Here is a 26170-nt window from a genome sequence, read left to right on the forward strand (position 1 = left end):
TGGTTTTGACTTCTCATTCGGCTACTTCTAATTTTGTAAGTTTTGATCTTCTGGGAACTTTATGTCAAAATTCAGAAGTAATGGGGTAAAATTATAATTTATTAAATAATATTTGGGTCTGTTTGTGAATAAACCAAAACTTGTGGGTTCTCTCTTCTTCCCTTCAACCTCAGTCGCCGATCTTCAACAGTGGCTGAAACAAGAGAGGGACAGAGAGAGAGAGAGATACAATGGCGATGAGCCTTATGAACAGAGCAATCTCAAGAACCGAAACGGTCGGTGCTTTCAGGGTGTCGATTAATCTCCTAAGGAATTTCTCTGCGGCGCCGGCGGCATCTCCTCCGTCGAGTGAAAACCCTAGCTCCGATTCGAATAAACCTAAAAGAAGAAAGAAGAAGAACTTAATCGAAGTCGCTCAGTTCTTACCTAATTGGGGAATCGGATACCATATGGCTAAAGCTCACTGGAACGGAATCTCTTATGAAATCACAAAGATCAATCTCTACAAGGTTCTTCTTCTTCGTCTGTTCTCCTATTGTTTGTGTTATCTCTTTCGTCTTTGATTGAAATTTCTACATTTTTCGTATGCTGAGAAGATCATATTTGGGTTTTTTATATCTGATTTGGGTTTATGTTATGCAGGATGGTAGGCATGGAAAAGCTTGGGGAATTGTTCACAAAGATGGTGAGTTTTTTTTGTTCCTCATTTGTTCCTATGTCCATTGATCTCTAAGGTAATGGAGTATAAGGGGTGGAATTGTTAGGAGTAGCCATATATCTGAAAACTCTGATAGTCGCATATGCATTGGTGTTGAGATTTTCTCAGTTATGCGGTTGCATTTAGGTCAGTCACTTTAACTATTCTCAAATGCAGGATTGAGAGCTGCGGAAGCTCCAAAGAAGATAAGCGGAGTTCACAAACGCTGTTGGAAGTATATCCCAAATCTGTCGAAGGCTGCTCCTGCAACAAACGCTGCTGATGTCCAGGCTACCTGATCTGTTTACTTCCATTGTTGTGGCTACTTCTTGATATATCTGTTTGCGGATTCGTCTTATTCGAAGATACAGTTGTTGTTTCTCTGAAACGTCAATAGCTTTGTAGGAAATGTTCCATCTTGGTTTTGATTTTGATGCGTCTGAGAATCACTGGGGATAAGGGTTTAGCTACTTTTGAGTATTTAGCATGGATTCGTTTTGTGGAAGCCTTCTGGGTTTTAAACATTTAATAAAAGGACCTCAAAATTACTAATGGCAGATTTGGTTTGTATCGCCTACATTTTTGGTTTGGCTTACTACTCTTACTAAATATGAATTAGAACCAGACTTTGTGAAGTTCAAACTTCAAAGCAATCCTTAATTTCCAATATTTGAGAACTGCCATGTCGCTTGATTCATCTCAACACACATCTTTTAGAAATTGATCTCCAAAGAATAATGTCATAGTTTTGGGATTATCTTGAGTTTTTGGATATTCCACTTGTCAAAGTCCTTCTTCCTTGCTTCCAAGAATATGGAGAACCGTTTCTGAAATGTCTTTTCTTACAGAACTGGGTTAAGTAGACTCGCTCTATTTTGAATTATTTTGACTAATCTCCTCCATTGAACCAATTGGCTAGAAGGGCCTCTATTGAACCAATTCAAGTCCATGAAACCCATCCATCTATAACTTTTCATTCGGGCCTTAAAATCCATGCTACCCAAAGCCATTTTCCATTTTAAAATGGCTGTACAGTATTCTTCTCTATTTTTCTCTCGGACAAAAACTATTAAAGAAACGATGAGTTTCCTTCCAGCCAACATAGTTACATCCTGACACAGCCACTGACATTGACAGTGATTTCTATGTTTAGTTTTTTTTTTTTTTTTTTTATCATTGCCCTTAAACTTTGTAACATTTTCAATTTGTATCGCATGTTTATATGCTTTTCAACGAAACCCTCCTACACTCTATTTGCATCCTTTTATTGCCATATATGTTCACAATTCTCACCTACCCACTTCCATCAAAATCAGTTTAAGCTTGAATTTAATATGATATCATTTTTTTGGTATCCAAATTCATTGAAGCAATGTAGAATGAAACTTTAAACTGAAAAGCAATCTAATTTATAAGAGCAAAGTACTTTGTTTGTCAAGATAAGAGTAAAGTACTAAAAATAAATTAATTGTTGGAAAAATAAAAACAAGCTAACTTGTTGAAGAAATCAAGGAAAGTACTAACATATACTAATCAAAACACCTTTTTAATGTTCTATTAATGTTTTTTTTTTTGAAGTTAAAAAATAAGTAACAGTTCATCTTAAAACTTAAAAACTCACAATCCTAAAGCTATAAAACATCAAACAAGTTTTAATAGTAACTTATCATAGATTCAATAAGAAATATACTTGTGATTAATACTATTAGAAAAAATCCACTTTTTACACAGGGAAAAGAAGAAGAAAGAAGTACAATCCATTTATCCATATATATAAATAGAGAGAAATGAAAAGAAGAAAATTAAGTGGGAGATTTCATATGGAGAATCATGAGTTTTAAGAATCCGTACCACGGGATCTAACAATGTTAAAGAAAGCAAAACCAAACCTTGTTTTTCAAATATCTTCCAAACTTGAGGGAGACAAAAACAAAACAACAACAACAACATGTAATTTTTCTTTTTTCTTTTCTTTTCTTTTTAATTAAACAACAAAAATAATAATTCATTATTACAACACTCCCATTAAAAAAAAAAAGAACAGAACAGAAGCTGCTCTTTTGTCCAAAGCTTCCTCTCTTCCTTTCTCTTTCTCCAACATTTCTTCTCTCTCTCTCTCTCTCTCTCTCTCTCTCTCTCTCTCTCTCTCTCTCTCTCTCTCTGCAACCTAAAACTTAAAAAACAAAATTATCATTTTTTTTTTGCAATAAACCCTTCAAGACAAAATTAGCTTTTTGTTTTTCTTTTTATATTTTTTGTTTTCTCCTCGTAAAACCCATGAGCTAAGTGACCCCTTTGGTTCCTCTTTGCTTTAATCCTCCAAGCCAAAAAAAAAAAAGAAAAAAGAAGAGAATGCCTTCTTTTGCTTTTGGATCTCATCACCATTTGGCCAATCCTAGAGACTCCCCATACTCCGTCGAAATTAGCGCCGGCGGTGACTCCTCCTCCGACTTGGATTCTTTGTCTGAGGTCGATTTAGAGAGCGGCTGTGTTCCTGCTCCGGAGAAAAAGCTGCATTCCGGTGGTAATAAGAGGAGGACAAGGAGGAGAAAGAGGAGGAGGAAGAAGAAGAAGAAGAAGAAGAAGAAGAAGAAAGGTGGTAGAGATTGCAGGATCTGTCATCTTCCTTTAGAGACTAACAAAGATGCTGAAGATAATGAAGATGAAGACGATGAAGATGATGATGATGATGATTCTGATTCTGATGAAGATGAAGAAAATGAAGACGAAGAAGAAGAGTATTATGGTTTGCCTTTGCAATTAGGTTGCTCTTGTAAAGGTGATTTGGGTGTAGCTCATAGCAAGTGTGCTGAGACTTGGTTCAAGATCAAAGGAAACATGTAAGTTTCTTTCTTTTCTCTCTTCTAAGACTTTTTCTCATTTTTTTCTTACTCTTTTCTGCAAAATTCTACAGATTCTGTGAAATAGAAACAGAATTTAGTAAAGGATGGAACTTTATGAGGAAACAAAAGTATTTGCTTTTATGTACTTTGGAGAATTTTTCTTTTTTTTCCTTGTCTGATTTCTAGAGATCCATATGATTACTTCTTATAAAGATTGTCTCTACTGAAGCTGGAATCTACAGTTTTTTGGCCACCAATTATTCAACTTGTGTCTCATGTGTTGTCAACTTGTGTCTTTATGTTCTTATTCAGTCTGGTTCCTGTAATTTGCTTCCAAAGATAAATGAACGCTTGGTTTTGCAACTGCATTGAGAATCTTGCAGTCTCTTTTGCTGTGACATTGTGATTGGTAGATTCTTACCAATCACAATTAAAACCATATCTCTGTTTAGATTCTGTTTTATATTGTCTTAGGCAGTGAGTTAGATCTATATCTTTTGTGTTTAGAAGCTGAAGCGAAGTGCTATACTGATAAGGCATTTGTCATATTGTTCTATGAATCTGAGCAGGACATGTGAGATATGTGGCGCAATGGCTGTAAACGTGGCTGGCGAACAGTCAAACCCAGAGAGTATTGCCTCTATGCATTCACAAGCAGCTGCAGGACAACCTCAGACTCAGACAGAGCCACGGGGAATCTGGCATGGTCGTCCTTTTATGAACTTCTTACTTGCAGCGATGGTCTTCGCCTTCATTGTTTCTTGGTTGTTTCATTTCAAAGTCCTTAAGTGAAACGATTTCCCATCTCACTTTTTCGCCCACCTGCACGCGCTCACTCTTCTCCTGTTCTTGAGCTGCTTGCAGTTGCTGGATCCAATCCCTCCTGTTGCTTGATTGTTCACACGTTTTGTAGCTGTAATACCTTGGTAGTGTTTAGATTGTTGTGACTCGTGAGATTTACATCTTGTATCATATTGTTCTACTCCGGCTTGGTGAAACATCTTTGTAATTAAGAGGGGCTTAGCTCTTTTGATTTCAGGCACAAACACCTTTGCCTTTGAAGAATGGTAAAAGATAAATACTGGACATTAGTTGGGTTTAATCGCCACTCTTTAGCTATATTCAAAGAAGAAATCACATTTAAGGATCTTGGACTTTTAAATGAGAAAGATCCCTTTTTCTTGATTCAAGATTCATTTGAATCATATCTTCAAATTGGAAACCACAAATTCAAGATAATGATTCAAGAAAAGAAAAAAAAAAAAGAAAGAAAGAAAAAAAGACAATGAGGCTCTCAGAATCCAATCAGAAAATGGAGAAGACGAAAGAGAGAAGAAACCTATACACTTGAAGTTTTCAGTTTCTATTGTTCTGTTTCTTGGCTTCCAAGGACGTTCCATCTTTTAGGGTTTCACAAGCGTCTTTATCCATTCCAAGGCTGAAGAGTGCAGCCGCCTGAAGATAGAAAGCCGTTGGCCACTCGGGAGACACTACTTGCGCTTGCATTGCATCACCAAGAGCCTCTTGAGGCATGTTGCTCATCAGATAACACAAACACCTCCTTGCAAAAACTGTTGGCGATACCATTGTGCCATCATCGATGAACTGCAGATATAATCAGAGAACACGGAAACACAGATTGAGTGGAGTTTTCTTGTTTCAAGAAAGTAACCGACTTTATGTTCCATACCTGCGTATAACATTCGACAGCGGTGACGAAGTCTTTGCCTTTGAATGCAGCATCTCCTTGTTTCTTGGCGTTTAGAGTCTCCTGAATCTGGTCGGTCCACACTTGGAATGAGAGCTGTATTAGAAGTGAAACAACGATCATCTAGTTAAGTTTATCAGACAATATAGACGATGATCTCAATGGAAACTACAGAAAATGAAGATGAAGAGCTGTATTGTTTTCTGTAACAAAGCTCCACACTTTCAGGTCATTGACCTCGTAGAAGATGAAGATGCATCATGTTCAAATACATACCTCATTTGCTACCCCCTCGTCGTCTTTGTATCCGATCTTTTCAAGAATTTCATGTATCGCAGTGAGATCAAGTCTTGAACAAGCGTCGCCAAGAGGGGTCAGTGATGTTGTTTCCTTTGGAGAAGCAGCTCCATGTGGAATCCCCATTAACACATAAGACGGAACCTGAAGATAACAACAGAGATACCAGATAAGCAAAAGAGTGACAAGACTTGAATGGTTGACACATAATAGGAAGGTGATTTAGTGACCGCATACATCAGTTTCCTTCTGAAGAGGAGCGAGTGAAGACACAAGAGATTTCACATTTGGCCTTTCACGAGCTTCATACTGCAAACAACGGGAAGCTAAGCGAACCAAATCGGTTCCATCATCGTTTGAGAAATGACCATCAAGACACGAGTCCATCAGCATCAGGAAGTTCTTCCCACGAATTAGATCAAGCGCCTGCAGAACAATGGCAGAGCATATGAATGGTGCAGTTACATGTTTTGGGTTCAAGGATATGAAGCTGATAGATCTAGAACTTCTCCCGAAGAGAAGTTGATCAATGTTTGGTGATTGGTGAACTAACATGGCTTGGTGGTATGTGTTTGCCACTGAGAAGATCTAGCAACAGCGTTCCAAAGCTGTAGACCACGCTCTCCGGAATCACTCTCCCTAAGAGATTAATAAACACACAGCATATCAGTGTGATAACTTGTTTAAACATGATACGCAAACTTGACGCCATTGCATCTCATATCAGTCACTGACCTGTTCTTAGGTATTCAGGAGGTGTGAAAGCCAAATTTGTACTGTAACTCTTCCCATCCCTACTATTCTTCATAAGACCGAAGCAAGATAATCTCGGGTTACCATCCTGTGATTAAGATTATAGAAACATTATCAGAATCCCTAAACATCAACTTACATGAATCACAACAAGCAAGAGATATTAGAGATGATAGTAAGCTCGACATGGACCTGGTCAAACAAGATCCTGTAAGCATTAAGATCATGGTACAACGCTCGACCTTTGGTGCTGCAATACTCAAGTGCTTGTGCAAGATACAGAGCCACTCTCACCCTCATAGACCACTTCATTGGCTGGCTATCCCCTACATATCGTTTATCACACATTAGTAAGTTCCACCCACCACTCTTTTGCGAACAGTTATCTCTTATAGCCAAATATGGAAATCTCACACCAGTGCTAACGAAAACAATGATTCTTTCATCATAAATGAAATATAAACATTCAAGTCTTAGTCTTTTGTTCAGCAAAATAGAACCAAAAACAGAAATCTCCAACTAAATCGCACAAACACTGTTAGAAGTTAAAACTAAATGGCATAGAGACCAGAGAAAAGAGAATCTTCAAAGTAAACAGTCGCTAATCTCTTAAAAGAAGATGAAAAGCCAGCCTTACAGTGGAAGAGATGCTTAGAGAGAGTTTCAAAAGGCATAAACTCAGCAACTAACAATCTCTCATCTCCTTCACAACAGAATCCAATCAAGTTCGCCAACCTCTCACTCCTCAACTGCCCCACAGCTTTGGCTTCCTCCTAAAGATCAATCAAATGAAACAGTAAACAACAACAGTATCCCCACCAAATGATAAACACATCAAGGGGAATGAGCAAAGGAATCAAAATTTTAAGAGAGCTCGTACAAGAAATTGACGAGTATCAGGCCAAGCGGATCTATTGAAGCGTTTGACAGCGATCCATCGGTCATCTTCAAGTCTGCCTTTATACACAACATTGGGAGCCTTAACCCCGTGTTCAGAGACGATGCTGTCCGTTGAGAATCCACTAGTAGCAGCTCGTAGTTGGTCGAAACTGAACTCCGTGAACGACGGCAAATCGTCCGTACCGTTCTCTGTCGGAACCAAAAACAAAAAACTCAAACTTGGTTTAGCAGAGAGAGAGAGAGAGAAAATGAAAGAAAGGAAGAGACTTTAAAGAAAGAAACCTAGATCAGAAGCTTCGTGGTGAGTTGGTTTGAGATGGGACGGCCACCAACAGAGAGATAGCTTAGAGCAACGAGGTCCCATTTTTGGCTTTTCGAAAGCTTATTCGATCAATCTAATAACAGATTTCTTCCCTGAAAACCCGAAAAGCAAAAACCCTTTTTTTTGTTTTGGTGAGTCTCTCAGTCCCTTTCTGAGAGTTTAGAAGAGAAGTCGAGTGAGAGAGAGAGAGGAGCAAAAAAGGTTTATTTTTTTCCGGGTATAGAAAGGAATCTGCGAGAAAATTAAAAAAGAGTGAGAAAATTTATATAGCGGACGAAGTGGAGAAGACAGTGAGTGGTGTGAGATTGATTAATTAAAAGATAAAACCAGAAATTGAGAATATTAATTAGCACCTTTCATTAGACTTTGAACAATCAATTGTTTTTTTTTTACTTGGATCCAATGTCTCTCTCTCTCTCTTTACTTTGTATTTTTCTTTAAAAAGACAAAACCAAATTAGAAAAAAATAGAAAACACAGATTAATTGAGAAACCGACGTTTTCTTCCTTTTTTTTGTGTGTTAAATTTTGGTCGTCAAAGCAGAAGACGACGACGACCTTAAGTAACTCTGAAACGTCTGGTTTAGACTTTAGACAAGGCTGCACATTAGTAAGTAAACTCAAGGCGAAGTTTTACTAACTAAATCAAGGGACAAAATCGTAAAGTGGAATGGTCAAAGAAAAGGGTCAAAGCCATGTGGTGCATGCGTGTGGGTGTGAGAGTATGAATGAACTAAACTATTAAAGTGGCAGTGGTACTACTACTAGTTTTATACCTCTATAAAAAGTTGCATTTAATTTAAGTGAGTTATGAACTTTATGATATCTCATAGTATTATACTTATTGCATAACAATAAATATCTAATCGAGTCAGTTGTGATTTACTCATTGGAGCAGCCTAAACTACATATTTAGTTAATTCTATGTAATGTAATTGCTCCACTCCCTCCAAAACATATGATGCTTTTCTTTAACTCCTAATTATGTGTGTTGTTACATATTATACCAAAAGTTCTTAAAATGCGGGTTCTGATCGACGAAGTATATTATATTGAATTGATAAAACAATGTTACAGTTTCACTTTTGTATTTCATTTAGTTATATTAGCATAAAAGCGTTTTGAACCCAATAAGCGAAAAACTTTCCAGCTAAAATGACGCAGACCGGTGTGACCCAACAGAACGAAAGAGGTCCACGAAGCAATTTTATATGCAAATTAAGTCAAAAGCTTTTTGTAGTTGTGACATGTTGTATCGTATTGTATGCTACTATCATATTCATATTATCATATATGTATGTATCAATATCATGTGTTACACTGCAAAGCTGTTTTTTCTTATAAAAAAATGTAATCGTTGTGAAGCTTTCCCCCTAGTACTCATGATATGTGTTTACGTATTCGAAACCAACTTTTTGCTTGTTTTAAAACAATTATAAGTAGTATTTTTATAAGAAAAGTTAATGTTGGTTGGTGGAGACAAAGAGGATCTTGGGTGATAAATATGGTAAAAGAAAAGTAGTAGACTAGTAGTAATGTAATGGAAGAAGAAGAAGGAGAAGAAGATGACTTCACGCGTGTGCCAAGGAGATGTTTGTTGTCTTTTGGGGGACACATTTTAAGCCTAATTTAAGATGCTCTTAAAGTGACCAAGCCTGGACCACTTTTAGGTTTGTATTTTTTTTTTTTTTTTGTCAATCAACCCCAACTATAAAGTTATCGGGAATGACTCTCTTCGAGAGAGAGCCATAAAGGGACCGACGAGCTTATATGGGAAAAACAAAAACCACGTGCCCTTGCACATTTCGCAAGTTTATCGGCACGGACATTATCCCCTCTAGGGATATGAAAAATACTGAAACTAACAAATCTATCTTTAAGACTCTTGAAATTACACAACTCGGAGGAGAAGGCGGGCCAATCCTCGTTATGTGCGATCATTGCGAGGAGATCCAAGCAATCCGTTGCAAAATGAACGTTAGTCAAGCCAAGTGACACCAAACTGCCCATAGCCCAAATAAGGGTGTCTAACTCGGCATGTAGAGGAGAGAGGCTTCGTCGAGATCCTTTCAGGCCAAGCCACAGGGTTCGTCCTCCAAACGAGACAATCCACCCATGTCCACTTCTTTCCTCCTTATCGTGCCAAGATCCATCTATAAAGCAGATCGGGAGATCTTGAGGGAGAGAGTTGAGTAAAGGCGATGGGGTGTGCACGGTGGCGGCCTCTCTACAATGCACCGTTCGCCATACATCTTCCTCTTGCCGTGCTTTCTCCAAGGTCTCTAGCGGGGACTCAGAGACATTCTCAAAAATCTGTAGGTTTCTCGCCTTCCAGATATACCACATTATCCATGGAAAAACACGTAAATTTGACTCGAGTGCACCAAAGTCTTTGCCTCTCCCATATAAAAAGTCTAAATTGCTAAATAGGGAGGAGGAAGGGAACACCAATGGGTGGGAGGGGATCGCAGAAAGAGCTCATACTTGTTTCGCAGGAGGACATTCAAAAACCATGTGATTAATTGATTCTTCTTCCGCTCCACACCGAGGACATCCTTTATCTCTGCCAATATGGCGATAATGTAGACGTTGACAAGTTGCCAAACATCCAGACAAACATTGCCACACAAAATGTTTTAACTTTCGTGTAGTTTTTAGCTTCCATGATTGCGCCTTCAATGTCGTAATACTAGGTCCCTGAACAGGGGGGTCGCAATCAGGACGAGAGATTGATCTCGCGACGTTGTATCCAGATTTAACGGAATAATTTCCGGACTTTGTTAATGTCCATGCATAACCATCCCTCGATGCTTTTAAGCTCGGTTTGATTCCCATTATTAGGGTAATTTCATCCGGGGGAAAAAGCTCCCGAAGATTGTTTTGTTTCCACCTTTTTGTGTTAAAATCAATCAATGTATTTACACACACAAGGGGATCGCGAAATTGAGATAAACCCTTTGGTGGTCGCGGTGGATTATCTGGGATCCAAGGATCAGTCCAGATGTAAGTATCAAATCCGGATCGAATAGTCTTGCGAATTCCAAACTTGAGGATATGTTTCGCCGATAGCATACTCCTCCAGCCGTAAGAAGGGCGATTTGATATTTCTATCTCAAATGGATTGCAATATCTGAAATACCGTCCTTTCAGCACACGGCTCAAGGGGGAATCTGGGAATCTTAATACCCGCCACAGTTGTTTTGCCAATAAAGCTAGATTGAATTCCTCGAGGGTCCTGAATCCTAGTCCACCATCTTCAAAGCTGGTGCACATTTGCTCCCAAGAAAGCCAATGCATACCCCGACTTTCAGCTTTATTACTCCACCAAAAGTTAGCAATAGCACTACTTAGCTTGGAGGTTATGGCTTTAGGTAGGAGGAAGCACGACATTACATATGTCGGAATTGCTTGCGCCACTGATTTGAATAGGACCTCCTTTCCTCCTTTGGAGAGGAACTTGGAGGTCCACATAGTTGCTCTTTTGTGGAGTCTATCCCGCACAAACGAAAACACTTGTGCCTTTGATCCATGGATCTTTTCAGGGAGGCCAAGGTAAGTTCCCATACCACCTTCTTGGGATATTCCGACAATGGTTTTAATCTCTTGGCGGAGGAGGGCCGGGATCTCATTTCCAAACATGATGGAAGATTTTGCAAAATTGATCTCTTGTCCCGAAGCATCCCCATAACGGCGAATTATATCTATAATTTCCTTACTATGTTGGGGGTCGGCTTTACAAAAGAAAAGGCTGTCGTCTGCAAACAGGAGGTGTGAAACCCTTGGACTTGCATTAGAGATGCGGAGCCCCTGAATTTTTCCCTCCTCTTCAGCCCTTCTTATCTGGGCAATAAGAGCTTCCGTACATAGAATAAATAGGTACGGAGAGATTGGATCCCCTTGTCGAATACCTCTTGTTGGTCTAACCCTCCCTTTGGGATCTCCGTTGATCAAAATTCGGTATGAGACGGAGGAAATGCAATGCATTATCCATCCCACCCACTTTTGATCAAACCCCATTTTCTCCATCAGAGCTCGTAAAAAGTTCCATTGCACCCTATCATAAGCTTTGCTCATATCGGTTTTGATCGCCATGAACTTAGTCCGATTAGCCTGATTTGAACGAAGGGCATGGAAGTTTTCTTGAGCAATAAGGATATTGTCTGTAATTAGTCTCCCAGCCACAAAGGCCGACTGTGTCTTAGATATAAGTTCCGGAAGAAAACTTTTGAGCCGAAGACTCAAGACCTTGGAGATCACTTTATAGCTTACACGAGGTCTTTCTCCTTTTGGGATTAAGCAGATGTTGGTTTCGTTGAGTTTTGCATCAAAGAAACCTGAGCTGAAGAAATTACGAATCGTCTTAATAAGGTCGTCTTTTATTGTAGCCCAAAATTTTTGGAAAAATAGGGCAGTCATCCCATCTGGACCTGGGGTCTTTCCTGGATTCAGGGAGAATAAGGCTCGCTTCACCTCCTCCTCTGAGATGTCCTTTGTGAGGGAGTCGTTCATTGATTGAGTAACCAAAGTGGGTACATCTCTAATGGCCATCGATGGGTCACTCATATTTGAGGATGTAAAGAGGCGACTAAAGTACTCTACCGCCACTTCTTCTATTCCTTCTTCGGTATCCACCCAAACTCCCATCTGGTTGAGAATGCCAGTAATCTTATTTCTTGCCCTCCTTTGCTTAGTGGAAGCGTGGAAAAATTTTGTATTATTATCTCCCTCCAAAAGCCATAACTCCCTACTTTTTTGTTGCCAATAAGCCTCTTTCTCTCTGTAAGCTTCGCACAATTGCCACTTGAGAGCTAGGAGATCTTCTGTGGAAGCTTGATCGTCCTCATAAGCTTCATCAATTTTGGCTTGGAGCTCTTTAATCTGTTTTTCTGAGTTTGAGGGATTATTTTTCTTCCATATGGAGATAGCTCGTTTGCAGTTTTGGATTTTTTGGTAAATTGAGCGTTCAACACTACCATCCTCTCCTCCCCATCCTTCTAGTACTGCTTCACTGAGTCCTGGCTTATCTATCCAGCGTTTATCGAACATGAATTTTCTTCGCATCTTTTTTGGTTTAGAGAGCAACGAAGCCAAAAGGGGACGGTGGTCAGACCCCCACATTTTTAAATACTCCACATTTGTGTGGGAAAATAAATTATGCCATTCTTCATTTCCCATGACTCTATCTAATCTGCATCTTATTGTACCATTTGTTCTATGACCTATCCATGAAAATTGATTTCCTTGGAATGGAAAATCAATTAACCCGCATGAATCGATCATAGCTCGAAAAGGTAAAAAGGAGGCTTCTGATCGTTTCTTCCTTCCCTTTTTTCATGGTTTCCAATTATTTCGTTGAAATCCCCAATAATAAACCAAGGTTCGGATCTCACCACACCAATACGCATGAGTCTTTCCCAAACGTATTCCCGGTTAGAAACAACAGGATCACCATAAATAAATGTCATAAAGACCCGATTTCCATTAATAATAGTTTCGATATCAATTAACCGGTCATCTAACAAAAGAAACTTAACCGGAAAATCATTCGAATACAATAAAGCTAAACCGCCACTAGTGCCAACTGGCTCGACGGTTTGAAGATTTTCAAATCCTAAATCATCTTGCACATCTTGCAGAAAAGATTTGTCATTCTTCGTTTCCGATAAAAATAAAAAACCTGGTGAGTACATACGACACATCTCACGCAGTCGGCGGCGAGTCAACTTGGCTCCCACCCCTTGACAATTCCATGCTAGCGTCCTCATGCGGGGGGGTCGGGGGAGATCCGGGACTCCACCACACCTTCCTTCGTTTTTATGTTGCGATTATCGGAATTCTTCTTTGGTTCGTGACGGACCTCCTCCCTCGGAGGGATGTTGTTGATGGTGTTCTCTTGACGTGGTATTCCCGGGCGTCCTCTGGTGGTAGTGGGAGCCTTCTTCTTCGGCGATGGTTTGCCATGGAAGACCTTTAGCTTCCTGGACACAGCAACAACAGCTTTTGGGCTCCTTGGGGGAATGCGTTTGGGCACAGCTGAGTTAGGCCCCAAAACCAGAGCTTTCTTGGATGGACTTTTTCCAGAAATTTTAGGCCCAGAAGGATCCACTTGTTTTGGCTTTCTCACTCTCCTCTCCCCATCTGGCGAACGATGTCTTTTGCTCGTCGGAGATTGGGAGGTTGCTGGGGCTGGAGCTTCATGATGCACAATCGGAATCGCCTGCTCCGTAATTGTCTTCTCCTTACTATCATCAGACCCACCGGAACCCATGAACTCGGCGGCCATCAAATCCTCTCCTAGAAGGTCATCGTTCTCGAGAAGGCCATCTAGAATCATCTCTTGTTCGAACTCATGCATCAAACGGACACCAGCTTCCGTGATCTCTTTATCAGAATCATCCTCATCAATGAGGTTCCCCCAGTCAGAGGGGATAGATTCAATCCCTTGAATCAGATTGATCTCTTTAGAAACCTTGGCTCGGTTCTCTTCGACCTCCCAATCAGACAGCTGTGCGTCAATCGCCATCGCATCTCCCAAAGCCGGAGGAGCACCGTCGTTAGCTTGGGGATTAGAGCCGGCGGTGAGTTGAGATGCCGGAGCTTGCTGAGAGGGTTGAGTTGGGTAGCCTCTGCCCTGCTGTGCTTCATTACCTGCGCCTGAACCAGAGCCAAACTCAAAATTGGCTGGAGCCAAGTTCAACTCTTCCATATCCTCGTCCTCAGCTTCCTTGGAGTCATCTTCTACAAGTTTTCCTTTGCCCTTAGCAAGAGCAGAACTTGGGGAGGAGCGAGACGCTACACGCTTCGAGACATGACGGGGGGGTCTTCGGGTACTGCGCCAGTTCTCGTGGGAAGGATCTTCTCTTGTCGGAGATCGGATACGCAGAGGGGACTCTCGGCGGCGAGAAGACCCCCTACGATGCTCGCTGCCATAATGCAACATGGCATGACCAGACTCGTCATTCCTCCTATGGCGGAAAGCATCATCACCAGTTCTCTCATCCCGTTTCTTCGACCCTGAGGAAGATTGGATTGAGGATTCTCTGTGAGAGGGTGCCCGTGGCTCAGCATCGCCACCAACTCACTGCCAGACCGGTTTCCTTTGCACAGAAGGATGAGGGGCATAAGTGGAACCATAAAGGCTTCTTCTCACATGACGTGTAGGAGCTGGATTCTCTGAAGTGGGAGCTTTGTCTCCAGCATCCCTCGAGCGCGCCTGACCAGACCGGTGACCAACCTCTCTTCCTAGCTGGCGAGGTTGATCTCTGTTACGGATCGAGTCTCGGAGGTCTCCTTCACGAGGTCGATGTTCAATTCTGCCTTCAGCCAGCTCTTTGGTGGGAAAATGTCCTGCATTCCCTCGCCTCTCTCTGTTGTGGCGTCTTTGTTGCTCTGAAAGGAGGGGGCAGTCCCTATCTTCGTGGGAGATCAATTTGCAAGAGAAGCAGAACCGATAAAGCTTCTCATAGGAGAGAGATACCCAGATTTCTTCACCATTGTCAAGCACCACCTTCTTTTTGAACTTCAGTGGCTGAGTGACATTGACTGAAACCAGAACACGAGCATCAGAAGCATCAACTTCTACAACTCGTCCAAGGGCAACACCTATGCCTCTGAAGGCTTCTTCCACCCAGCATCTCAAGGGGAGGTCTCTAATCTTCACCCAAAATTGGACAAAGTTTAGGAGGTCTTCTTGGAAGTTGAGCTCCCATCTCTCTAGAGAGAAGGTCCATTTGTTGAAATGGCAAGGTCTCTTCCTTAGAATCTTCTGCAGATCTTCCTCAGTTTCAAAGTTGAAATGGAATCTTCCATTACCTAAGTCAAAACCTCGGACTCTACCTTCAAGATCCCAGATTCCAGCACTTGGCATAAAGGCCAGAAAAGCTTCCATACTTCTTCCAGAGGTGTGAAAGGCACGTCCAACCAGAGTGAGACGGAAACGCTGTCGCAGGGAAGAATTGTCCAAGGCAGGGAGGCGCACTGGTTCATCATCCTCCGAGGAAGCAGAATCCCTAAGAGCCTGGCCATTCCTTGATTGATTCTTCATGGTTAGCCCCAGATTCCACTTTTAGGTTTGTATAGGTTACCCTCATATAATATTGGAAGATGAAATCATATTCTTATTGTAGAGCTAGCTGGTGTAGCCAAATGGTAGGAGCGTTGTGTTTGAAAGGTTTCATGTTTTAAAAAACTTGCTTCTCGACTCTTGGCTCAAGATAATGTCCAACCCACTAACGAAATTTCGGCACATATATTATAGTTACATACGAAACAAACCTATAATAGGGTGCCAATCATAAGCTTTGAAACAAAATATATTTCAATAACGCAAATTGCTAGCTCTATATGTATCATAGCAATAGTTTTTACATGCTTAGATATTAACAACTTACATAATGGGAAGTAACTTAAAAGTCACTATTTCTCATTTGAAAGGGATCGGAAGCTGAGTAGTGTGCATGCTCAGATAAATTTTTGTTAGAAATCGTATAATGTGGATATATACTAGTGTTTAATTTAGAGGGTTTTGACATAAAAGACCAATGATAAGAATATAAGATACTTGTGCACAATACTACTATCCATTTCTTTTCTTGTGTTTGTAGTTGTATAAATATCTGATACAGTATTCGCTTTTGTTTTTGTCTGTCTGATAAACTTAACCACATTTCAAACTATCCGCTTTGTAACGAACACATGCAGCCACGTATAAATTAACTATTGTCTATGATTACTACAATAATTCACTGGTCTCCTATTTCTTTACAAGTTACAGCAAAACTTTAAAAAAAAAACAAGAAACTGAAACAAGTGTTTTTATAAGAACATACATATGTGCAAATACATGTAATGATGGATCAGTTTTTTTTGAAGGGATTTATAGCTATAATAAAAATAAATCCATCTAAGACAGACATTATTACATGTTAACCAAATGCCAGAGATCATTTTTCTAAAAACATAATCATTTAGACAAAGAAAATATCATTTGCTCGGATAAACTTGTCAATTATGAGATTCTATATTTATATTTTTTTTTGGCATATGCCAAATTGGATATTGATGGGTCTACCATGTTGCTTGTTGTGTGAGTTCAAAGTGCATAAAGCTATACAATCCACTCTGTTCCTCTCTGTCTTTGTGACCAAAAAAAACAACAGCTTCACGTGAACGATGGCAACATTTTTATTGTTTTCTTATTACTTAGAATCTTTTTTCACTTTTCAACACTGAATTCAAAAAGATGAACTAATCAAACTCAAAGTTATGCAAAACTATTGTCTGTCGAGCTTGTCTGATCAGCTGGGCCAAGGTTCAAAAACACTGTTGTTATGAATCCAATATTCATCATTCATGACAATGATCACATGGCAAGATTAACAAATAAAAGCCCTTTAGGCTTTTGAAGTTTCAGAAAGGAACCAAAGATTTTCACAGCTTGAAAGTAATCTATATATGGAGGAGATAAGATATAACAAAAAAAAATATTCACACTTTAAGAGTTGGGAAGACCATTAGACTAACTACTTTATATGATATCTTCTTGCTGCTTTCTTATTTCCTACAACTACTTTACCTTAGGCTTAACACTAATAATATGATCACATACCTGCAAGTAAAACTTTGGGTTTGAAGTAAAAATACAAACTTCAGACCCGCCCAACAGGCGAGAGGGGCGGTTGAGACCCGACGGTGGTTCCATTAGGGTTTGAATCCTGGTCTGCGACTAACGCGGTTTTTGCTCTAGCTTTATGTTCATCACACGAGCTTTTGTGCTCACGGGTGATCTCTGACATTTTTCTACTCTCTGCAAGTGACATACATATGGAGAAAGCTTGCACTTGTGAAAGGGATGAATTATACGCAACTGAATATACCCCTTCTTTGATCGGTTTAAAGCTCAAGTATGGATGTTCCTCGGCTTGTTCTTCCTGAAAAATTATAGGAATGGGACGATGAAATATTTTTGGTTTTTAATTAATTTTAGAAGAGAAAGAAAAAAAGGAGATTGGACTTGAGAATCTGTACCAGAAAGAAAAGCTCGAATCTGTTTAAAGATGCTGGTGAGTTTGACGTTGTTGAGTTCTTGTAGGATAAGTTGTGCTGATTTGTAAGAATTCTGAGATTGCAGCCCATGTCCCAACCTCCACAATCACAAGACCCACCTGTTCTCCATCGCTGGATCAAAGAGGATGGCCCTCCTTTCTGAGGCATACTATGAACACCGCTTTGAAGTATGACCGTCGCGCTAATGTCTTGGTCAAAAAACCTGTCTTTGATGTGATCTTCAGGCTCTTCATTGAGTGCATTATGATCTTGAACCGTGTTTAGTGATTCCCTCCTGTGAAACCATCTTGGCATCTTTACGATGATCGCAGCTAGCTCATTTTTCAACTGCAGATCAGACTTTTCCGTGCTCTCTTGATCAAGTTCTACAGAGAAGAGAACAAACTCTCTGATGGAACCAGAAGGCAAAGAGCTTGAAACCCGCATTTGCGCAACAACATTAGAGATGATACCATGTGTTTGGCCACTGCCTCTTTGGTTTAACCACCCACTATTTTTCTTATGGTCTTTAATAGAGAAGAAAGTATAAACTCTAGTACATTCACCCTCCTCTGAGCTTCCCATTTTCTTTTGGGTGGCCGCAATAATGTCGGTTTCTTTATTCACTGCAAATGTAAAGAGTGGCTGATTGTTCTTAACTGTTACCCGCAGAACAGCTCGAACCATGGATGATCCTAACTTCTTCTCGTGAGCTGAATCACTGACATTTACTGATTTGCAACCCGTGATTCCTAATTTTATTCTTTGTACGCCTTGACCTCTTGTCCCCTCCACGGAATTGCCAGAGTGAATTGCTCTTGACTTCAACAGAGGTTCTAGCAACCTTCTTAAATGGCTTGTCGTGGTTGTATCTTTTGCACTGGGCTTGTTGCAATCTGAGCCGTCAACGTCAGATAATAGAGCCACATTTTGTGAATCTATCTTTGTGGAGTTAGCCATTAAGTCTAGCTGGGTAGGGGGAACAGCAACTCCTTCACTGTTAGTTTTGCTGGCCTTACCCATACTGAAGCTAAGCCGCTGAAAAGGTGATATACTTCTCCCCTTTTCAGATGCCCCTTTATGCGACTTTGAATCTTGTCTCTGGGAAGGCTCATCATTACAGTGTTTCAGAGGTAACAAAGATGATGCTCTGTCTTCTGTGATTTTACCTTTGGAAGATGTATTCCTTGCTTTCGTTGAAAGAGACACACACTGAGATATGTCAACTGAAACCTTGTTCTGGTCCGCATCAGTGGAGCCAATTGTACTCTTTGCCAAGCAGCCATCAGCTTTACATGGCAAGGGGCAAGAATGTTGAGTACAGTAATCTACTTCCACACCATGAACAACCCGAACTTTTCTAGTCGAACTCCTCTTGCGTGTCTTAACCTCATCATGATCATCTCGTTTTTCTCCCTGCAAGTTCTTTTCACTCTTCCTACGCCTGCTCCTATCAGCCTTTGATTTTACTTCCATGTCCAAGCCAGCCTCTGAATTCAATTCATTTGACAAAGTTCCACTTTTTGGGCAGATCTTCCCTTTCAAATGTTTCTCGTCACATCCATCTAATCCTTGTGCATCAGTGTTTGGACCAAGCTGGTCATCTGGTATGCTGACACATTTACGATCTTTGTGTTTCTTTCTCCTGGTACCTTTGATTTGTTCACGCTCCTTTAAAGTATCTTCGACCGAGTTTGGCATTACATTGGAATGCCGAGAGCTATGATGTTTCGTTAGAGAAGCCGAACTTTGGTTATGAACTTTACTGGGACCAGCAGATGACTCATCTCTAGGCGGAGCCAACAAAGGATCTGTTTCGTGGGGAACCAAAGGGAACCTAGTCTTCCTGTTATGACTATGCTGCCACTTCTCCAAACGTCCCCAATCAAGAACACCAACACTCAAGAGCTTCTCTTGAGAGGTCTCAGCTCTCTCCAAGAAAACAGGTAGCTTGGACATATACTTGACAACCTCATGACTCTCCAGACGTTGTTTCACAGGAGTTTGCAAAGGTTTAGTAGCACCAGAAGAACTCTTCTTCTCCAAAGGGCATTCCATAGCGAAGTCACAGAACACCACAGGATTCACATCAATCCAACGTATACAACCCACCTCCTGAGATATGGAAAATTGAAGAAACACCCAAAAAATTCAATCACATCAGAAAAAAGTACCTCGAAAGCATTTTCTGATTAGTCTTTTTCCAAATGATATCATGGCATCAAAGAGAGTAGAAAACAAAAAGGAATACCAAGAAAATGTACAAAAAAATAAAAATAAAGTGGTCCTCTAGTAAATGGACGCAGAAAGAAATGCAGGAGGAAGATAATAATGATGATTTTGTATGTATGCATATACACAAATATAATCATCAAAAGATCTTTCGATAATGCTAAAAAAAATATATACTCATACGAATAGGACCCCCCGTTTATTTGTTTCCCGAAGAAACAGCTGAACGATGCGTCCGTGCATTTATGAAGAACCATCACGAACACCGCGTATACGACAAATACGATTTTCAGATTTGATCCAAAAATCTTTGACGGATCCAATAAGAGAATTCGAAATTAACCAAAATCGTAAGCTCGGAGCAGACCACATATACACACGAAATTGTTCTAAAAAATCAACAAATCAAAACTGATCAGAGGTTCCGATTTGAATCGAAACCGAAAATTTCGCTACGTTTATTTAGATTCTTCATATATTAAACATAGAACGGCACTGGAGTGATTTCTTAGCTCAACAAAACGGTAACGTTTCTACCAAAACCAAAGAGGAGAAGAAACTTTCCCGAGAAAATCTCAAGAGCTAAAAAAAAAAAAAATCGAGAAATCGGAAGGAAAATTACCTGAAAAGACGAAGTGAAAATGCAGCAGAACCGACGCAACTCAGAGGAAGGAGAAGACGAAGAATATACTCTGAGAGAGATTTGTAAAAAAAAAAAAAAAAAATTAAGTAGGGAGAGTGAGTGAATCAGCAAAAAGTGAAGATCCAAGAGAACAAACAAAAAAGAAACAGAGAGAAGAAGCGATCGATTCGATTCACAATTCACAAAAAAAAGCTAGAGAGAGAGAAGAAGATAATCGGACGGTGGAGAATGAAAGTAAAAGTAATAAAATCGAACGGTTGAGATGATCTTATATTTGTCATCATCGAGGAAGGCGCGGGAATGGTTTATGTCAGACACGGTCCCTACATCTGTATAAATATATATTTGCACATGTTTACGTGTCTTATCTTAGCATTATTTACTTAGAAAAGATTTAACCCAAAACACACTAAAACTGACAACAAACCAAACAAAAAAAATAATCAACTTTTTCATAAAGATAAACAGTCTAAATAATAATAATAATGTCAACACAAAAATTCATCATAATATTCATCATATAATGACAACTTTAAAAAGATACGATATAATTGTAAGACAATGATTTGATCACATGATTCACATCAGACCATCAGTGTTGTTAAAGAGATGCTTCATAATTACTATATACTCGTTTAGCTAGTTATATGTACAGTATGTGGTTAAACTTAAACTACTAGAGCTAAATGTATATAAAAAAAAAACAAAAACTGGACAAAATAGTGTTCTGATTGTATAAACAAGTGTATAGTCTCTCTGGTTGTAGAGATATCTGCACCAAAAACAAATGCAAATCGTGTCATCGTGTGGTCAATTTCTAATACCCTAGTGTTTTTGTTTCATGAGAAAACTATTAACTGTATATTGGTAATAAGGGAATATGATATTTGTGTGTATAGATTAATAAAAAGGACTCTGTTGGTGGGTCGATCGTGGGATTGAATTTCATAGATTACTTTGGGTCCACTGACACAGCTCAAGATCATATACTGTGGTTTCCAAGAATCCTTATACTAATAGTGTATGATCATCATCTTTTTACGTATTACTATTAACTTTCGATATAAAGAAAACCTAACTGTATATATAGGTGAAGTATTTATTGTTAATTACTCCTTCCTTACTATCGTAGTATCAATGAAGGTTGAGAGTATATAATTATATAAAAGTACGTGTACGGCGTTATCATAATTACATTGAGACTTTTATTTTCTGAGTTGCTCATTTGTTCATTTGTTATGTATGAATTTGTAGATAAAAACGTTTATTATTGTCATTTGATGATGCAAGATTGAAATCTAGCAAAGGTATACTCTTCGTATATATAAGATGAAATCAACATTCATGGGGACACCACCACCATCACTAAAAGAAAGACGAAACTAAAGTCCTTTATGATTTAGTGGGATATTCATGATCATATAAGCAAAACAAAGCAAACTAGAACAAAAAAAAGATGAATTTAAAAGTAAGATCGAGTCATTATAAAAATAAACAAAACTATAAAGACAAAAGAGGAATCCCTTTTTTTCTTCCTTTCTTTCTTTTAGTTAGCAACTAGCAAAACTAGTCTTCCCTAAATACAAGTACGCATGCTCTACTATTGTTCTTCCATCCCATCCACCGACGAGTAAATCACTTAATTCATTCGTCAAAAAATTAGGTTTTGTGAGATGAAATATAGTTTCACAGAGTCGCTAACATGAAAGCATGCATGTTACTAAAAACATTACACACAACCATGAAATGAGTTTATATAATCAGATTAAAAGTAGTGATATAATCTACCAAAATTTCACTAATTACAAAAAGGTAAAACACTAACTTAAGCTAAGAAAGAAATTAATTAATGTCACGTGTGTGTGTGTGTGCAAGGAGAATTAGTTATCTAACATTCAACGATATGAATTCAATTGCAGTTCTCTACTTTTTGTTTTCTATCTGCCACTCAACAGTTAAAGTTAGATGAAAAGGAAAAGATACCATTATCTTAAATGTCCGAAAGGGATCACTTAAGCTTGTCGCACAAAGTCCCACTCGGCAAACACACAATAAATTATTATACTACTCCGATCCATTGGCAGAGAGAGAAGAACATTTGGCATATTTTTTAATTCTATTATTTGTTCCGTTGAATATAAATTGGTATAAGTTTATTAACTACTCAGTAATTACTGATATTTTATTGTCTCGCACGGTCTTCATAGTTGCTGCTTGTCTTAGCCACTTCGAGCCACGACGATCTTGCTCTCAGTAAAAAAAAAACAAGTATTATGTTTTCGTCTACTACTACTACTCACGCACAACTTCTTCTTTTTTTTTTTTCTCATGAAATCTTAAAAGACTGAGAGCATCCCCATTGCACAATTAAAGGAGAGTGTCTACATTAAATTAAAAACAATATTAGTATTTTATTACTCATTCTAATTAAAATACATAATTATTAAGTTATTATATTTTTCAAAAAAATATGTACTTTACAATTCCTAAATTAAATCTATTGAGACATGGATTTTTTATTAATTTTTGGGTTGGCTTCGGTGAGTAACGTAGTGGAGTTAAATTGAGTCGTTTTTTCCACTAGTTGTATTACTATTATGTACAGTAATTTCATATTTAAGGAAAAAAAAAATAACCCCCCTGTGATGATGGTGGGAAACTTTTTCCACTATAGTTTTACTTACCTATGAGTACCTGCAGTATAATATATGCTAGCTATAGGGAAATTATCCAAGAACAATACGAGTATTGCATGCAGCTGGATACAAACACAAGAAATTATAACAACTGTCGTCAGTTTTGAATATATATAAGAAAAAAATCTGAGCTGGGTTTTCTTAGATTCAAGATTTTTAGTGTCCAAACGCATGCATGATAAACAATATAATCTTATTCTTTTCCAACCACAGAATTATATTATTGGGTACAAACCTATTGGGTACAAACCCAAGAATTAACCCAAGATTTAGTTTTGACTTAACTGATGGAAAAAAAGGAAACTCTCTAATGACTTTGCCAGATAAAATATTTTTAGGTGAAGTAAGAATCTGACTTGTGTTTTGTATTTTCTTAGGCTAGGATCAAGAACGCAAAGATCCGAACTAACATAAATTAAGACGCATACATTCAACGATCCATTTACAATGTCGACATTAATGCTCAATAATGATTGTATCACCCGTCTCAGTTTTGCCACCGGAAGAGAACCCATTAACTAGGATTATTCGGTTCCTGAAAGATCATCAGAGAAAGATGAACAAGTCGAAGCCATAGAGGTGACACATGAAGTATATATAGGAAGTAAGAAGAACAAGTACAAAAAATATCTTGGCCTTCGTTCTATGATTGTCCAATTCCAAAATATATAAACACAAAAAGAAAGTTGTGTAGGCTTTTAGGATTCCAAAATATATAAACACAAAAAGAAAGTTGTGTAGGCTTTTAGGATTCCAAGCATCGTCTGTTAAAAATTTTGTCATCATAATTCATAAATCGTCAAAACTGTAGTATGAACTGATGCTTGGAAAAGAAGTAATAAGTTTTTCCCGCTAGAAAATGTAAATTTATTATGTGATAATTGTGTGTTATGAGAATCTCTTTGATATATGAAACAAAATTTATTAAATAACTCTAAACATTAGCTGCAAATAAAATTATACCTAACTTATTTATTTGTTGCGCCATCTTAAAACTGAATTTTGTTTTAAAGAAGAAAGTCGTAATATATATATATATATATATATATATTAATATTGTTTTCAACAGATTACATATTATTTATATATAAAAAATATTATAAACAATATCGAGATGTATACAAAATCTTAAATAAAATATTAAGATATACAAAATCTTGCGAGACCAAATTTTTGTTGGAAAAAAGCACCGATATATAAAGACACACAAGTTAACTCATAATCTCATATCTCTCTTCATAATCTAAAATCACATAACATAAAATTGTTGAGAGAAGCATATAAAATGACGACGGAGTACTATGAAGATGATGATGAAGGGTTTCACTTTGATCCCTCAGACGACGAAATCATCAATTGTTATCTTAAACCGATGCTAAGAGGTGAATACCGTGGAAGAGACTTCATAGGGATGGAGGATGTTTATGCCAAGGAGCCATGGTTGCTTAACCAAACCAACCATCCTATTCTCCAGGAAGACGAGTGGTATTACTTCACCACAAAGACTCAGATCTCCAAAGAGAAGGTTGGTTGTGGTAAGTACTCTAAGCGGAAGATCATCGGAGACGATGGCACTGACCTTGGGAACTGGAGTGCGAATGGGACAAAAGATATCATCGACGAGGAGACAGGGGACATCATCGGGATAAGGCAGAACTTAACGTATCATAGCCCCAGGAAGAGCAAGAAGCACAAGAGAGGAGACGGTGGTGCTGCTCCTATTGATGTTTCATGCAGCTGGATTATGGACGAGTTTAGGTTACCTACTGACAAAGATAACGAGACGTTCCAGGAGTTGGTCCTCTGCAAGATTCACAAGAAAAAATGGTGCAAGAAGAAGGGGAAGGGGAAGGAGATTGCTCATCATGAGGAAGATGAGGATGATGAGGATGATGAGGAGATAGTCCCCTGCAAGAAGCATACGAAAAGGAAGTCCAAGAAGAAGAAGGAGTTTTATCAACATGATGATGAAGCTTCTACTTCTACTAGTCATTATGATCAGCATGACCCTTATTCTTCCTGGGAGCAGCAGCAGCAAAAGGAAGCACTCAAAACTAGTCATTATGGTCAGCATGAGCCTTCTTCTTACTGGGAGGAGCAGCAGCAAAAGGACACACCCACAATAGAGAAGGAGCTCACAGAGATTACAGGGGAAGGCGGAGGAGATTGGACTGCCTATATGATAGAAAAGTTGATGGCAGACGTGGATGGAACTGGTCAAGTACCTGAAAAAGCTTCTACTTGTACTAGTCATTATCAGCAGCATGAGTCTTCTTCTTCCTGGAGGGAGGAGCAGCAGCAAAAGGACTCACCCGCAACAGAGAAGGATGAGCAGGTTGAAGCCACAGAGATTAGACGGGAAGACGAAGAAGAGTGGACTGCCGATATGATAGAAGAGTTGATAGGAGCACCAATATTCTGAAAGATTTCTATATATTGTGGAAAGTTATATTTCTTTCTTTTTATTTTTAGCAAGTGTGTGTTACTCTTATGAGATGATGACCCTGCAGCTACACTTAATGATTTGTTTAGATATGGTAGCTAAGGGTTCGTGTGTTTAGAATAGCTCCTGGAGATATTTGGTGTTTTTGGTCATCCGATTGTTTTACACATTGTTTATATTCAATAAATATATATATATACATTCTTTCTAACAATAACAAGAAAAGTAATATATAGAGAGAGGCTTTAGCGATAATATCTTGGTGATCGGAATCAGGCTACTCAGCTCTCAATGTGAAACCAAATTCATTAAAGACTTTTATATATTCGTGCCATAGATAGTGAATTGTTGGAAATCATAGCTAAGATGTATAATCTCTTGAATGTTTTGTTCTATTTTGCTCAGTTCTCTGGACTCTGATTATATATTATTCATCAGATTCTTCTGTTTTCTTGTATGGGTTGTCTTTTTAGCTCAAAGACTATGAACCACTTCGTGTTCTCGTAAATTCAATCATTAAATCGAGTAGGTCATCGTTATCTGCTTACAGTCTTACACGCACAAGAACTCATGTTAAAAAATTTAGAGTCGCA

General features: G+C 38.8%; 5 protein-coding genes and 1 pseudogene across 5 annotated transcripts; 3 read left to right on the top strand and 3 right to left on the bottom strand.

Moving 5' to 3' along the window:
- Positions 1 to 172: 172 nt before the first annotated feature.
- LOC17876558 lies at positions 173 to 1274 on the top strand. Its single transcript, XM_006281210.2, has 3 exons — positions 173 to 509; positions 643 to 685; positions 875 to 1274. The coding sequence occupies exons 1-3, from the start codon at positions 231 to 233 to the stop codon at positions 994 to 996; spliced, it is 444 nt and encodes a 147-aa protein (XP_006281272.1). The 5' UTR covers positions 173 to 230; the 3' UTR covers positions 997 to 1274.
- A 1580-nt stretch (positions 1275 to 2854) lies between these two features.
- LOC111832595 (nucleoplasmin-like protein ANO39) lies at positions 2855 to 4642 on the top strand. The gene is made up of 2 exons (XM_023789937.1): positions 2855 to 3537; positions 4110 to 4642. The coding sequence occupies exons 1-2, from the start codon at positions 3050 to 3052 to the stop codon at positions 4330 to 4332; spliced, it is 711 nt and encodes a 236-aa protein (XP_023645705.1). The 5' UTR covers positions 2855 to 3049; the 3' UTR covers positions 4333 to 4642.
- On the bottom strand, positions 4633 to 7737 carry LOC17876883 (probable serine/threonine-protein kinase BSK3). The gene is made up of 10 exons (XM_006280310.2): positions 7481 to 7737; positions 7179 to 7387; positions 6936 to 7071; positions 6491 to 6624; positions 6281 to 6386; positions 6099 to 6184; positions 5783 to 5971; positions 5525 to 5689; positions 5231 to 5344; positions 4633 to 5145 (listed from the first exon to the last, which is right to left on the bottom strand). Exons 1-10 carry the CDS (start codon positions 7560 to 7562, stop codon positions 4897 to 4899), a joined length of 1470 nt encoding a protein of 489 aa, XP_006280372.1. The 5' UTR covers positions 7563 to 7737; the 3' UTR covers positions 4633 to 4896.
- Positions 7738 to 9235: 1498 nt separating this feature from the next.
- Positions 9236 to 13284, bottom strand: LOC111829029 (annotated as a pseudogene).
- Positions 13285 to 16830: 3546 nt separating this feature from the next.
- LOC17875660 lies at positions 16831 to 20578 on the bottom strand. The gene is made up of 3 exons (XM_006279949.2): positions 20418 to 20578; positions 17546 to 19678; positions 16831 to 17448 (listed from the first exon to the last, which is right to left on the bottom strand). The coding sequence occupies exons 2-3, from the start codon at positions 19619 to 19621 to the stop codon at positions 17167 to 17169; spliced, it is 2358 nt and encodes a 785-aa protein (XP_006280011.2). The 5' UTR covers positions 19622 to 19678; positions 20418 to 20578; the 3' UTR covers positions 16831 to 17166.
- A 3802-nt stretch (positions 20579 to 24380) lies between these two features.
- On the top strand, positions 24381 to 25556 carry LOC111829030 (NAC domain-containing protein 53-like). The gene has a single exon (XM_023777663.1). It carries the CDS (start codon positions 24420 to 24422, stop codon positions 25554 to 25556), a length of 1137 nt encoding a protein of 378 aa, XP_023633431.1. The 5' UTR covers positions 24381 to 24419.
- Positions 25557 to 26170: the final 614 nt, after the last annotated feature.

Source organism: Capsella rubella, unplaced genomic scaffold (genome assembly GCF_000375325.1).
Source record: "Capsella rubella cultivar Monte Gargano unplaced genomic scaffold, Caprub1_0 scaffold_8, whole genome shotgun sequence".
In the NCBI taxonomy this organism is placed as follows: Eukaryota; Viridiplantae; Streptophyta; class Magnoliopsida; order Brassicales; family Brassicaceae; genus Capsella; species Capsella rubella.

Excerpts from the sequence above, each read along its gene's own strand:
- LOC17875660 (XM_006279949.2), bottom strand. The coding sequence starts at position 19,621 with ATGGAATGCCCTTTGGAGAAGAAGAGTTCTTCTGGTGCTACTAAACCT. Across the intron at positions 17,449-17,545 it reads GATTCGAGCTTTTCTTTCTG|GAAGAACAAGCCGAGGAACA; the intron begins GTACAGATTCTC and ends ATAATTTTTCAG.
- LOC17876883 (XM_006280310.2), bottom strand. The coding sequence starts at position 7,562 with ATGGGACCTCGTTGCTCTAAGCTATCTCTCTGTTGGTGGCCGTCCCAT. Across the intron at positions 5,690-5,782 it reads CTCTTCAGAAGGAAACTGAT|GTTCCGTCTTATGTGTTAAT; the intron begins GTATGCGGTCAC and ends TGTTATCTTCAG. Across the intron at positions 5,345-5,524 it reads ACGAGGGGGTAGCAAATGAG|CTCTCATTCCAAGTGTGGAC; the intron begins GTATGTATTTGA and ends CTTCTAATACAG.
- LOC111829030 (XM_023777663.1), top strand. The coding sequence starts at position 24,420 with ATGACGACGGAGTACTATGAAGATGATGATGAAGGGTTTCACTTTGAT.
- LOC17876558 (XM_006281210.2), top strand. The coding sequence starts at position 231 with ATGGCGATGAGCCTTATGAACAGAGCAATCTCAAGAACCGAAACGGTC. Across the intron at positions 510-642 it reads CAAAGATCAATCTCTACAAG|GATGGTAGGCATGGAAAAGC; the intron begins GTTCTTCTTCTT and ends TATGTTATGCAG. Across the intron at positions 686-874 it reads GGGAATTGTTCACAAAGATG|GATTGAGAGCTGCGGAAGCT; the intron begins GTGAGTTTTTTT and ends TCTCAAATGCAG.
- LOC111832595 (XM_023789937.1), top strand. The coding sequence starts at position 3,050 with ATGCCTTCTTTTGCTTTTGGATCTCATCACCATTTGGCCAATCCTAGA. Across the intron at positions 3,538-4,109 it reads TTCAAGATCAAAGGAAACAT|GACATGTGAGATATGTGGCG; the intron begins GTAAGTTTCTTT and ends GAATCTGAGCAG.